The sequence below is a fragment of the Sitodiplosis mosellana genome, unplaced genomic scaffold, assembly GCF_009176505.1.
Source record: "Sitodiplosis mosellana isolate CC-2019 unplaced genomic scaffold, AAFC_SMos_1.0 Smas_scaffold_38, whole genome shotgun sequence".
NCBI classification, from domain to species: domain Eukaryota; kingdom Metazoa; phylum Arthropoda; class Insecta; order Diptera; family Cecidomyiidae; genus Sitodiplosis; species Sitodiplosis mosellana.
The window spans coordinates 1,009,201-1,024,042 of NW_022595280.1; the positions used below are offsets into that span (position 1 = coordinate 1,009,201).

The following is a 14,842-nucleotide window of genomic DNA, read 5'->3' on the forward strand; positions in this document are numbered from 1 at the left end:
ATGCTGCGAATAAGACAAAAAAAGTTGCATGGTTTGTTTCGAATTGTTGGGCCAAAAATGATCGCTTGAGCTATGTCAGAGAGCTTAAAAAGTACATTCAGGTGTGATGTGAAGCTTGTATATGTTTTGTTTCAAGTGAATGTGAATTAAATTATAGATTAATTTTCAAATGAATAGGTCGACATCTTTGGCACATGCGGAGATATGGAATGTCCACGATCGGATGAGGAGAAATGCTATCAAATCCTTGACGATGACTATAAATTTTATTTGGCATTTGAAAATGCAAACTGCAAAAATTATATCACTGAAAAATTCTTTACCACGGGACTTGGGCATGATGTCATACCCATTGTGATGGGGGCCACGCCTGATGATTATGAAAAATACGCACCGCTTCGATCTTACATTCATGTCGATCATTTTAAGTCACCAAAAGAATTGGCCGAATACTTGCACATTCTGGATAAAAATGATGATTTGTATAATTCGTATTTTAAATGGAAGGGAACTGGTGAGTTTCTTGGCACATGGGCCAGATTTTGGTGCCGAATGTGCGCTATGTTACATGACGATCATACCATGTCGAAAACTCGTTGGTATGAAGACATAAATGATTGGTGGCGAGAGCCAGGCATGTGCACCATGGGATATTGGCGTGATTTTAATATCGAAAATAGTTCAATGACCAACGGGACAGAGTTAATGGTTTGATACCGATTTTTTTCACGTATTCCAACTAATGACGAACATTCATCCATGAAAAAATGTATAGCATGTCTACAGCCGAATTTGAAATGATATACATCCGAACCTAGACCATTTTTAGGTACAAAATGGCTGTAAACTACATGGTCTACATGGTCTGAAATGTCAAAGCTGGAATAGCTTTAGGAATGAAATATATGAATTTGGTCTAGACCATGGTCTAAGTTCGTCAAAATACGGCTAAAAACCTGGTCTACATATTTTTATGGGTGAACATTAAATTATATGTACTATTTTAATATTTAAGTCTAGATAAATAATGCCACTGTCCTTTTTAAATTTCTTTGCATTTGTTCTACGAATCTTGCATTTTTTTTTCTTCTCAGTTGAAAAGCAAACACTTGTGATTTTCAAAAAATTAGCTAAGCAAATAATTTGGTTTGACTATTAACTCAGAGATGACTGAAACGCACTGAGTTTTCGAGCAACGGTCGCATCATACTTGTGTTTGTGGGCAACTGAACATACTCAGTGCGTAAGACGAACAATGTTTCGTTGATATTTTCACAAGTGTTATAATTATCTTATTGACACATTATCTGCAATAATCTTTGAAACATCCAAATGAATTATTTTTTGCAAACATTCATTTCGAATAAATTGATCACTGGAATCTCAATAGAATTGAATCATGTTAATTTGACATAAACACCTGTTCTCGCCAGATTTTTTGCGTGTATAAATATACAAGTATTTACAGTACTTTCATGGTGTGAAGCCCATTTGAAAATCTTGCAAAAATTAATTGAAACTAAGCCGCATAAGATATTTGATTAAATTTAGAACTTGGCTATATAACTTCACCAAGCTGACACCCATTCAGTTGAAATTGAATTATGTTGGGAATTGATCAAAATGGATATAGCTCAGCCATCGCGTGCACGTAGCTTTTATGTTAGCTTATTGCTTGCGATTTCACTCTGTTTATTCTTGCTTTTACTCGCAAAGAATCCGTACACCAAACGTGAATTGAAGCAAATTGAAGTAGTGAAAAAGTGTGAAGAAAATGGGCAAAGAAGTGAGGCTTCTTGACGATATAATGGCATCACCACCGAAACTTGATCGAACGATATTTTTCGAGGATACATCGTGTAAAAGCGGTATCGTATCATTTACTTCGAGGTAATCGATTGTTAGTTTGTTCAAATTTTCCTCGGAACTTCCACACGAAATATTGGCTTAACTAACCTCCGTAGCAATTTCATTTTAATTATTGTTTTTCTATAGGCAAGCTTGTGCCATCGAATCGGCTGCAAAGTGGAATCCAAATCGGGACATTTTTGTGTAGTTCACTGCGCCTATAGGCTTGCCTGCAAATGGATCAATGGTCAAATCACCAATATTGAAAGCATTATCGTCATACTCGAACATCAAGTATCGCAATGTGGATTGGTATAAATATGCCATTGATACACCAGCTGAAGCATGGGTAAAAAACGATAAAATGCTCATGACAGAACATTTCAAGGATCATATTTCTACGAATTTTCTCTGTCTACAAATTCGGTGGAATTCATATAGACTTGGATTTTATCGTTGAATTGACATTTGAAAATTTTCCACCCAACTTTATCGGCGCGCAAGACGATAACAAAGTACAAGGTGCAGTTTTTGACTTTGAATCGAGAGATGTTGGTCATAAAATTGTTGAATTGATTTTGAGGTTTGTTGATTCGAAAATTTTGCTTTTTTTTCAATAATGATATTGAATTATGCCAATTTTTTCAAACAGAAATTTCACAGAACATTACACGACAAATGGACCGGCTTTGATTACGAATGTTCTGCAGCATGTATTTCGAACGAAAGTTTTCACCAATTTGAAACCAGAACTATGTTGGGGCTTAAAAATTTATAATCCGCCCGCTTTTTATCCGATTTATTAAGCGGATTGGAAAGATTTTTTTGAAACCAAGTGGAGGATTCTTTGCAGTTCATTTTTACAACGATGCAATGCAGTATCAGAAAACATTGAAATCACAACTGACGAACATTTATCGAATATTAGCCGAGAAAAATTGCCCAAAAGTCATAGCAGCATCCGGTGATTTTTTAATTTTTAAACGAATTCACTTGGATTAAATCAAATTATGCCACATTTACTAGTCGAAAAAATCACCCAATATACTAATGGTAAGATATCTTTGGGACATTCTTAACGGGTGATCCGATCTAAGCATCCCGTACATCATTGGAAAAGTCTTGAGACGGAGATACCATAGGAATACTTTTGGGATATTTTTGTGACACCTGTAAATGAATTGTCCAAATAAAACAACAATTCAAAATGTCACAATTTTATTTTTAAGACATTTTTGTCACACCTATTAATGTCACAAAATTGATGTATTTTGAAATGAAAAACAAAATGAAAAAAGCGTAGCAAAGCACGCCGCGCTAAGCTAGTATAATATAAAATGTCTTTGTATTATTACAGTTCTATTTACGATTTTTTTTTTGATAATGTTTCTTAAGGAAGTTGATGCGATTTTCAGAGGCGACTTCCTTCTAAATCATGAACGGTATAAAATTTATCACATGCCACTTGTGACAAACGGTTAAACTCTTGTGGCCCGAGCGCTTTAACCATGCCGTAGAATATACCGAATTGTTTTTGTAATAAGTTATATGGCTCATCAAATTCAGCCGCTCGACCGGTGTCCATAACTAATACTCTATCGGAGTCGATAATTGTGTGCAATCGATGAGCAACGGTTAATACCGTGCATTCGGCAAACTTCTCGCGAATTGATTGTTGAATTAATAGATCCGTTCTATCAATTATGAACTTAGATTAGTATTTTGAATATCTCAGAAAGAGAAAGAGAAAGAGAGCGTTTCATTCACTTACTGTGGATCAACGTTGGCTGTAGCTTCATCCAAAACAAGAATACGATTTTTACGCAAAATGGCGCGAACCAAACAGAGAAGTTGCCGTTGACCAACTGAATAATTCGAACCGTGTGACATTACTGCCGAGTGCAAGCCCAATGGGCCTGATGCGATATATTTCAATTCCACCTTCTCCAGAGCATTCCAAATATCATCGTCTGGATACTCCTCGAATGGATCCAAGTTTCTAAAAATGATAAAGGTTACTTTTCTTTGAACAAAATTTCAATAAAACTAAAAAAAACGAAGCCAATACCGTCTTAAGGTACCGGAGAACAAAATTGGATCTTGAGGAATGATTGCGATGCGTTTACGCAAATCCTTCAGTTGAAGTGTAGCAGTATCGATGTCATCAATGATCACCTCTCCCTCGATGCAAGCCAAACGGAAAATAGCGCCTATCAATGAGCTTTTGCCCGCACCCGTTCGACCAACGATTCCGATTTTCTCTCTCGGTTTAATTACAAATGACAGACCCCGTAAGACTGGTTCAGCTTCAGCAAAGTATTTGTAGACAACATTTCTAAATTCAATGCATCCTCTCGATGGCCACTCATCAATGACTTTATGCGGTTCCTTAGGCTGTTTCTCTGGCTCCAAATCTCGATATTCGAGGACACGCTCAACAGACATCAGTTGATTGCTAGTCTCGGCACTTTGACGAATTCCTTAAAAGATCCAATAATGTATTCAAGACACAGCTATTTTTCCATCAATTTTTCACTTGAATTACCCCACTGTAGCATTCCCGTTAATGACATTGCTTGTGTTATGGCTAATCCCACTTTCTCGTCCGAAACACTTGAGTCAACCAGCATATAGTACAAAATAATAAATGTTATGAAAATCCAACACATGATATCCAAGCTGAGACCAAACGCGGAGCTTGTAGCGATAAACATATACCAACAGGCTGAATGTGTGCTATATAAATAAACAAGAAATTACGTCAATTTTGTTATAGAATCGAAGGAATGACAATAAACATACTCTTGGTGATAATCGAATTCAGTTTCCAGAATTTTTTCAGCATTATAAGCTCGGACAGTTGAGAGGCCTGTTAGGGTGGCCGCTAAGTGTGTGAACACAGGTGATTTTGCTAAAAAAAAATAAAGTACATTTAAATTTATCACTAGATTCCAAATAAATTGTCAACTGTATTTACCAATTCCTTCCAGTCTTTTTATATTCTGTGATGTCTTCAAGTATACTTTGCGAACAAAGATAAAAATCAAACCCATTACAATTACTGGAATCAAAAAGTATGCATTGACAGTCGCGGCTACAAAAATCGTCCCAATTATGCTCAGAATGACTTGTGTGGCATCGAGCATTGCTTTCGGGAAGAAATCATCAGTTGCACTGCAAACAAATGTGGAATTATTTTCAAAATACTGAAAACTTATGAGCTTCGATAACTCACCCAATATCTTTGGAAAATCGATTGAGAATTCTACCCAGTGGATTTGTATCAAAGAATCGCATTTTAGTTGAAATTAGACCGTTGAACATAGTGTCGTGAAGTCTCTGAGAGGCTCGTATACAAATCGAAAAGAATCCGACCGATCTAAGGCAAAACGTTAGCATAAGAATGGAAACATTCGAATTAATTCAATGCAATTTTACCTTGCAATACCAACAATAAATAGAGACGCCAATATTGCACCATGCACGGATATACAAAAGTCGGTACTCAGAGTGAACGATGCGTATGACTGAGTTGGTTCATTTATGGTTTCGAATATTTTTGAATCATTCATCGCTGTCGAACCTTGATCCCGACGCATTTCCTCTTGTTTGGTCCTGTAAAATCAAATATATTGTGTGTAAGGTGTTTGCAAGTTTTATCGAATTGAGTGTCTACTACTTACCATATTGAAACCCAATAATCTGCTGCACTAGCCAACAGTTGAACAATCAAAAATAAAACACCCACCACAATCAAAACAGACCAATGTGCACCGGCTCTAAAGTAATTCAATGAAATCGATCCGTCGACTTTGCCTTTTGAACTAGCTTCCATTGCGACACCTTCAGTTCTTCCTTCATCTTCTTCATCGTCGTCAAACTCTGTACTTATTGATGTTGAACTTGCTGATAATTCGCCAGACAATCGCCATCCGTGCCTCACCGGATTTTTTTCATTATTATTTATTCCATCTGTTCCGACAAGTTTGGCAAAATCGACACCACTCTTTACCACGTCGGCTGGTGATCCTTGAACTTCAATTTGTCCCTGTTTAATTTAAAATAATTATCTTTTATGTTGAGATGGAAAATAGTGTATCTTATGTTGTAAGTAAATCTGCCCTTCGCAAAGAGATCTTACATCCTTAAGAATAACTAGCCAATCGGCTTCTTTCAGGAAATGCACTTGATGTGTGACCAAAATACGTGTTGCGTTTAGCTTTGCCAGTCGACTTTTTGGACCGATACATTCGTTGAAAATATAGGTACCGACATGAGCATCAACGGCGCTTAGAGGATCATCCATCAAATAAATATCGGCTTTGCGGTAGCAAGAGCGAGCCAAACTGTAATCAGTCAATAAATTATTAATCTTGAATCAAACGATTCAACGGGTTATTATTTTTACTTCAAACGAGCTTTTTGACCGCCACTAAGACTTGCTCCTCGATCTCCAACAATTGTTCGATCTCCATTTTCAAGTTGCTCGAAATCTTTGGCCAGAGCGCATGTTCTAATGACATCATCGTATCGATCACGGTCATAGTCCTCACCAAACAAAATATTCTGTCTAACCGATCCAGCAAATACCCATGGCTCCTGGCTTGCATATGAAATTGAACCATTTATACGCATTGAGCCCGCTTCCAAAGGTAATTCTCGTAGAATTGCCTGTAAAAATGAACTCTTACCGGCTCCAACGCACCCAATTATGCCAATCAGTTTTCTTCGTGGAAAATCAACGTTTATATTGATGAGGGTGGGCACTTTACATTCGACTAAATCATTGCCACGTGGTGCAATTCCATTCGGTTTGGCTGGCATTGTCCAACAAGCAGTACCATTTTTAATCGATACCGACACATTATTTGATGGTGTTATAAGTTCTGATCTTACTTTTTCCACCTGTGAAGAAATAAATCGTTTATCAACTTATGTTTGAAAATATTGCAATGCATTTATTTACATCATTTTTCACTCCATTCAATCCGTTGTGCTCTGTTTTCGCTCCACTCAATCCGTTGTGCCCATTTTTCGGCGCGCAAATGCTTTCAGTCTTCTTCTCATCTAAATCTAAGAAGTTTTGTAATCGCTTCAAGGCGACGTGCATTTCAGCAATTTCAGCAACTCCGCGAACGAACATCTGCGACATCGCTTGGGCGATAATTGCAAAGTAGGACGAAATAAAGAACACTTTGGCAGCGGTAATTTGATCTGGTCCATCGATTAATGCGATGGATAACATTGTACAGAATATGGCCATTCTGGTCGTGAAAAGAATGAACGTCATGTATAAAGCCCGAATGTGTGAACTTCTTTGAATAATTTTCAGCTCCATTTTGCGAGCATAAGTGATCAATTTGGAGAAAGAATATTCCCACCCATACATCTTTATCACTTGAATGCCGCGTAAAATTTCGTCCATAAATCGGACACGTTCATCTGTTCGGAGGGCTGTTTGCAAACGGTATTTTGATGATAATTTACCCGTGTAGCCTGAAAAAAAGCCAAATTCTCATTCATAAACTTCAAATTCGAAATATTTCACACAGGTACTCACTTTGAATCGGTACTACAATGAACACGATCAAAATTCCTATCAATCCGGCTACACCGATCTCAGCCCATAACAATGCTCCGACGATTAGCGTAAGTAACGGTGCCGTCCACATACTGTTCAGAAACATTGTAACCCAATCGAATCGATTCACATCATTCGATAGTAAGTTCACTACTTTTCCGGGAGCAGTTTCACCTAGTGCAGTCTGTGAAAGCCGTAATGCCTAATTTGTGATGGAGTTGGATATTTTGAATTTCGCTATGAATCTCGAAATTTAGTTTTAAAAACAAATATAATGTTCTATCACAATGAAATATTTAATAAAGGAAAATGAACTCACTTTTCGATAAATTAGCGAGCACACAGCTACCCGTGTTTTCATTCCATTATGAGAACTAATTAAGAAGAACTGATTGAATAAAATGGTGTTAATAGCGTTTAAGATTAGAATTCCGCTTGCATACAAGAGAGCATCTTCGTATTTTATCGTCGAATCTTTGCTATAAAACAAAAACAAACATATTATTTAGACAATTTTCATTGACAAACAGTAAATTCGAAAGAATTTTCTTACCAAAAATAAAGTAGCAATTTCCCGAGTAGCAGTGGCTGACCCAATCGCAAAAAAATATCATTTAATCCGCATACGAAACTAAGAAGTGTATATTCTTTCCAAAACGTAGCCAAAATGGTCTTAATCAAAGACGGTCGCGCCGATTTAGCCAACTGTTTCTTCCAATTCCTATACGAACAAACGAAAGACAGTCAACACATTTAATCGGCGATCATATTCTTCAATTGGTTGAATGTTTCTACTCAACTGATCAGTAGAATTGAATGTATAGAATCTCACAGGGTTGTGAAAAATGAAAAAAAAAAAAACGTTCGATGATAAATTTACAAGTACACACCAAACACTTTTGGTTCTATACTTTAGAACTACTGTATGAGATTTGACACTTTAATCCGTTTAAGTGCCGTTTTCACTAAGAAAATAACTGTAGAAGTACTAGATTCAATATTAAAGCTTCAGATATGTTTATTTTACTTCTTATTTACTTTTATTCTCGTGTGATGCTCTTATCTTTGCAACAAATGATATATCCAGTAAGGTGAACATCCATTTACTAGGTCGCACGGTTTTATCATGAAATCACTTGTCGAATTATTTGTAATGTAACTCTTATCAAAACGTGTATCATTCACCGTACAACTGCAGTCTTGGACATTTTTATTCATTCTCTTTTGATAGTCATTGACAATGACTGGAAATATCAAGTGTATCACTTCATTATTTTTCAATTGAAATGTCATCATTAATGACGTGGTATATAATAATCAAACAGATGTGAGTTGCATTGCTGCAAGATTCATTGAGATTTACCACCTTAGTCTAATGGTAGTTAGTGTGATTTATGCCGAAATTGTGATATTGTCACACTCCTATTAGGCCAAAGAATTATTACTTACGCTTCTAAGCGATCACCCAGCACATCGGATTTATCACATTTCAATGGTTGGAAAATATCTTCTAATTGTAATACTTTTGCATATCCTTTTCTGAACAGCGGTACAGTCCATGTGAATAACAACAGCGACACAATATTAACTTTTTCCCGAGGATTTGGCGGTAAATTTCGTTGAATGGACTCCATTTAAAAAAAAAACACTGGATTTCTTCACAAGTGCACACACGGAATTTACGTTTAAAAATGATATAAGAGTGATATTTTCGGAGAAAATAAATTGGTATACAAAACAAATTTGTTGATTTCCTAAAACCAAATGAACACTTTCGTTAACGTAATATTATTTTGAACTCATTTGAACCACATTCACAATGTTGCTTATAGTTCTCCTCTTTTCGTTTGTTTATCTACAGAATTGATCGACGAATGAAGTTTATATATTTTGAATCGTTCATTTCATACTACTGGGAAATCCAATATTGCCAATAAATTTCACAACAGACAATAAAACTATATGCGATTAAAACTTATCTCGAATATTCCTTTATTTTTAGTACACTACACTGTCCGACACATGATTTTTTATCGAACCGCTAGACCGTTGAAATATAGTTTTTAAAAAAAACGTTGATTTATTACAATTAAAACGAAATAAGTTGAAAAATGTATAAAAATCGATATGAAGGACGTTTCTCGTGACGAAACATAAAACAAGTGCTATCTATTTTGAAAGATCATTAAATAGCGATTTAAAAATTAGTAAAGAGAACGCAACAAATCAAAAATCAATCCAATGCAATGTACATGAACTGGATTTTTTTTTCATTTCAGCTCCGCGACGATCTCGAGATAAAATGCAGCAATTATCGCTTTTGCCAAGCAAAAGATAACTGAATGAGATAGTTCAACTGGCTAAGACGACGCAGCGACGCATGCAAGCCATCCTCAAACACTTATTGCCATGCAAGGACGCACAGCATCGAATTGTGTGTATGTATGTCACACAGACTCAGGTAATACGTCGCTGCTTCGTCTCAGCTAGCTGAATTACCCTATTCGGATATATATCTTGTGAGATGCTGAACCGTCGCATCGTGACAAAGGTCGTCACGTTTAATCCTTGTGCTCTTCGAGTTCGCAAAACAGCAGACACCACCTTTGGATCGCTATGCAAACTCAAGTGACTACCTGGACGCTAAGTCATTTTTTCATCCAAGTAACGTCATATTTTGTATATGTTTTCTACGGAAACATACTAGCCACACTAATTTGAAATTGTTGGAATTTCATGTTACCGACAAATCCGAACCATGGTTCCCGACTCGGATTAAAATTATCAAGGACAACGCAGCTGATTGCCCAATCACTGGCTCTATCCAAGTTTCAACTCGTCCGTACGCAACGCACATAACTCAAATTTTAATTTTAAAATACTGACGATTATGCTATACTGAATCAACGTCCTGTCGCACACATAAAGAAGAACAACACAGCAGAATACGTGCAATGCTCGCTTACGACTTGTTACTGTTTCAAACTACTGATCTTATGTTAAACTCGAAGCACTCGACAACCATCGTGAATCTGCCTAAACTGACGTAAAACCTTTCGTCAATTTATCTATTGATATGAACTAAACGATGACTTTTTCGGTCCTAAACCAAACGTCTAACGCTTCATATAGCCTTTGAAACGTTCACCAAAGGTTATTCTGGACCTTCAACTATCTGACTTACCAAGCATTTCTATCTTAGTTGTATTTTACACATTTTTGTTTTTACTACTATGTACTAGTATGATGCAAAATTACGAAAAGAGCCTGGTTTTTAACGAAGTAATAATTGCATATTATTGTAACAGTTCTTGGAGTTCTTTTTCGGCTCAACTACTTTATTCAGCCAGTAGTTGGCGACGTAAATTTAAAAATGTGTTGACATTTTCAATCAATTTATATAAATCAATACATTTGAAGAAATCTAATTTTATTCAAATAAATTCGGTCATTTTACAACGATACAACGTTGAATTCCGACATTTCGACTCGAATTACTTTATTTTTGTACAAAATATTTGTTTTTGAATTCATAAACAACACAATAAAAGAAAAAATAAATAAGTACTATTATAGATTAAATAATGATTAAATCGAATTAATAAATAAACTCCCGCAGTAACAAGAGTTGACGAATGTATTTTATTGGTGTTACATAGAACGCTTAACTGCCAAATCTCTAGAATAATGAACAGTTGAACACATGAATAAAAAGAAACTGGTCCATACAATTCGCTTTAACCGCTTAACTTTAAGAGTTACCTGCCTTCAGCAATGTTATTGAAGACCTCAAGTACTACAACTTTGCCGAAGACACCATGTTGTTATCTCTTATCAGTTGGGCGAAAACCGTGAGGACCGCGGAGGCTAGACGGTACTACAACATACTTTCTTTTAACGCAGATAGAATCAACAGAAAACATACTTTCCTTTTCAAAAATATAAATCGAGAAAAAAACATACGTTCTTTTACGTCTCACGAATAGATATCAAGAAATGTATTTCCAAAATTTATACATTTATAATGAAAACAATAAAATATTTAAGAACATTGTAACTTCAAACAGAATTAGACGCTGGATTTAAGTTGATTTCCAATTGTTCCCAAACGAGTGCATTCGGTGTGGCTCATTTCACGCTGCCTATTCGCAGCCGTATTTATTAGAATTTTTCATGTACAATAAACATATTGGTTAGATTGAAATAACATTTGAAATGGAAACAATTCAAATACCAATGAAATTTCAATTTGGATTTGATCGGAGCTTGTAAATTAATTATAACTTATCCAGATTTCGAGAAAAGACTTATGTTTCGAATGCAAATGTAGTTTGATTGTAAATTACGACCGTAATCTAATGATCATTGTGGCTCGAGCCTCAATGAATACATCTGGATCATTTTACACACATGTATCACATCAATTTATTTCAACAAACATTTCCATATCTGGAACTCAGTAGTCGTTGTTGAACGTTTATTGCTCACAATTCAATAGTTTGCAGTTTAAGTGATTTTATTTCAGTAGTTGGTTCAAGTGATTACGATGAAGCGTTTTTGTCATCATCCACGGAATAATTGTTATAGATTTTCTACTTTACTAATTTCATTTAGAGTATTCTGTTGTATCATTTGGTAACTTTTTTACTTGCTCAGAATATAGATGATTTGAATTAAATCGAAAAATTTACAGGAATGTCGGAAGTTTGGCTCTTGAAGACTGCTCAAATGCCAACAAACCATGGTATTTAATCAATGGCAAACGATATCCACAGCCTGCAGCTATTTCTAATATAACTGGCATACGTGTTCCAAAATTGCTGCCATACGAAGACATCGGAAACGATCGCATATTGAATCAATTAATGTTTGTACCACCGAATTATGATGCAATTAAAAAATCGGGAAAAATAAAAACGATTTTGGTATATAACGCAGCCGATTGGTGGAAACTGAATGTTACCAAGGATGTATTCAAGAATAATTGCCCCGTTGATACGTGCAAAATAACATTGAATACAAATGAGAGAGGAACTGTCGATATGATTTTATTCAACGATCGTTATGTACACACAAATGGTGTAAGGTCACCAAATCAAATCTACGCAATTCATCACAAAGAAAGTCCCCTTCACACAGAACCATTCGAGTATCCAGGTAAATGAATTTTTTTTCAAGTTAAGTTGAATAATCGCTAGTTTAAAAAGTGTCTGCAATCATTATCTTTTCTAACATTTAGATGTTTTCAACTGGACTATAACCTACAGGTGATGATCTTAAAGTTATTTTCCACAAAACCGTAGTTAACTTTGATATGTTGTGTCGAATTGTAGGCAAGACAGTACGATTGTTACACCGTACGGTAAATGGGTTTATTACGATTCTACAGTAAAACAACAGAGACAGCATCAAAATTATGCATCGAATAAGAGCAAAAAAGTCGCATGTTTTGTGTCGAATTGTAAAGCAAAAAATAATCGCTATAAATATGCAGAAGAATTACAAAAGTACATTCAGGTAAGGAATAATCTGTGTGCAAAGTATTATAAACGTAAACAATTAAACAAAATAATTTTCATTGCAAATAGGTTGATATTTACGGTGAGTGTATCTATGACTTGTCCGCATTCGGAGGAGAAAAAATGCTATGAAATGCTTGATAAAGACTATAAATTTTATCTTGCTTTCGAAAACTCAAACTGCAAAGATTACATCACTGAAAAACTGTTTCGGAACAGTTTAAACCATAATGTCGTACCGATTGTGATGGGTCCACCACCTGAAAACTATGAAAAATACACACCTCTTCGATCGTACATTCATGTCGATCATTTCATGTCTCCGAAAGAATTGGCCGAATACTTGCACGTTCTAGATCAAAATGACGATTTATACAATTTCTATTTCAAATGGAAGGGAACCGGTGAATTTCTTAGCCTCATGGCGGCGAGATTCTGGTGTCAAGTATGCGCTATGTTACATGATGACCATGCCATATCCAGCAAACATTGGTACAAAGATATCAACAGATGGTGGCGCGGACCGGGGATTTGCACTGTTTAAAATATTTATTTTAAAACTAAACGAAGAAAAAATGAGTGGCGTTTAGTTTTCGAATGCTTTTATTCAGTGTAAATTTTATTTTTATAATATAATTTGAAGAATTGATGGTCAAACAGTTCTACTGAATTTTAAGCTTAGAAAGGAACTCCATGGAAAACTGAAAAATGATCAAAAAGTTTCAAAGACTACGGTCTAGGGGAATATCACGCAATTTTTATTCGCAAAACTTATTTCTATCTCATTTAATTCATTAAAATCTAATGAAATCTAAGCTATTTCAAATATTTCGCAAAATCTGTATTATTCACTCATATTCACCATGTGCTGACGTCATTACCGCTTCAAAAATGCTGGAAGTGGGTTTTGGTGGATCCTCAGGATGGGCCAGGGCATTGTCAAACCCAGTCTGGTCCATCCTGAAGATCCACCAAAACCCACTTCCAGAATCGGGAGCAGTTCTGAACGATCCTGAGGATCCGCCAAAACCCACTTCCAGCATTAAAATATCTGCAAAAATCGACTAAAATGAAAAAAATCTCAGATATCTCGCATAATGTAATATAATTGAAATTAATTTTAAAAAATGCAAAAATCAATAGAAATTCAATAGAATTTTTTGCGTGATATTCCCCTAGACTACGGTTCGGCTTATTATTGTTGTTCAATTTGAATATTATTTTTTCATTATGAAGTTTATTGTTAGGCTCTGATTGAAGTCTCAAGAGTACCCATTTCTTTTGAAAGTCTTTTCAGTCGTTCAAATTGCTATTGTTTATATATATATATGTGTGTGTGTGTATGTATCTACTGTTACAATTCCTGCTCATCAATGAGATTATCGAAGCTAGCAAAAGATATTACTTAATATATGCTACAGCCCAGCTATCTAGTTAGCTCACTCAATTTTACACTAAACATTCGATAAAAATGCATTCTCTGTGTGAGGATTTCTTTACGAGTACATTAAATCACACTTAAATCTTATGGAAAAATTTTATTGTTATAAATATTATCTAACTAAATTCTTATCTCATTCCACTCGTTCGGTTAGATTAGAAATATTTAAAGCGGTCGCCAAGCAATTCTTTTTTTTGCAATTTATAGTGCCTCAATTGTTCAAATTTTTGATAGAATTACAATATTGGTTTGAATAAAAATTCCAATGTGAAAAAAAGAAAATAAAATAAAAAATTATTTTTGATTCATGTAAATTTTGCTGTTATTGAGATGAAACCTTCTACTTCAATTGGACTGATGAAATAAAATGCACATTTTTGCCTCATAACTGTTCATCACTTCCAGGTTTTTATTCTTTCTGGTCAATTGTAATAATTGGCAAATTATTCATCC

General features: G+C 35.3%; 2 protein-coding genes and 1 pseudogene across 2 annotated transcripts; 2 read left to right on the forward strand and 1 right to left on the reverse strand.

Annotated features, from left to right (window-relative positions):
• Positions 1–2: 2 nt before the first annotated feature.
• LOC129569671 (glycoprotein 3-alpha-L-fucosyltransferase A-like) lies at positions 3–3,087 on the forward strand (the record flags this gene model as incomplete). The annotated part of the gene is made up of 4 exons (XM_055448770.1): positions 3–101; positions 178–708; positions 1,717–2,431; positions 2,501–3,087. Coding segments are annotated over 3 exons (714 nt in total), but the record flags the coding sequence as incomplete, so codon positions are not given.
• LOC129569497 (ATP-binding cassette subfamily C member 4-like) lies at positions 3,050–9,452 on the reverse strand. Its single transcript, XM_055448349.1, has 16 exons — positions 8,879–9,452; positions 7,983–8,150; positions 7,749–7,908; positions 7,409–7,631; positions 6,815–7,344; positions 6,257–6,753; positions 5,990–6,194; positions 5,532–5,896; positions 5,287–5,463; positions 5,084–5,227; positions 4,826–5,022; positions 4,651–4,759; positions 4,394–4,584; positions 3,917–4,328; positions 3,620–3,847; positions 3,050–3,542 (listed from the first exon to the last, which is right to left on the reverse strand). Exons 1-16 carry the CDS (start codon positions 9,061–9,063, stop codon positions 3,260–3,262), a joined length of 4,074 nt encoding a protein of 1,357 aa, XP_055304324.1. The 5' UTR covers positions 9,064–9,452; the 3' UTR covers positions 3,050–3,259.
• A 2,684-nt stretch (positions 9,453–12,136) lies between these two features.
• On the forward strand, positions 12,137–13,519 carry LOC129569557 (glycoprotein 3-alpha-L-fucosyltransferase A-like; annotated as a pseudogene).
• Positions 13,520–14,842: the final 1,323 nt, after the last annotated feature.

Bases quoted from the DNA above. Each gene is read 5' to 3' on its own strand.
- LOC129569497 (XM_055448349.1), bottom strand. From the start codon at position 9,063: ATGGAGTCCATTCAACGAAATTTACCGCCAAATCCTCGGGAAAAAGTT. The intron at 7,632-7,748 runs GTGAGTTCATTT...ATCACAAATTAG, and splicing joins GCTCGCTAATTTATCGAAAA to GCATTACGGCTTTCACAGAC. The intron at 5,464-5,531 runs GTAAGTAGTAGA...TTGATTTTACAG, and splicing joins GATTATTGGGTTTCAATATG to GACCAAACAAGAGGAAATGC.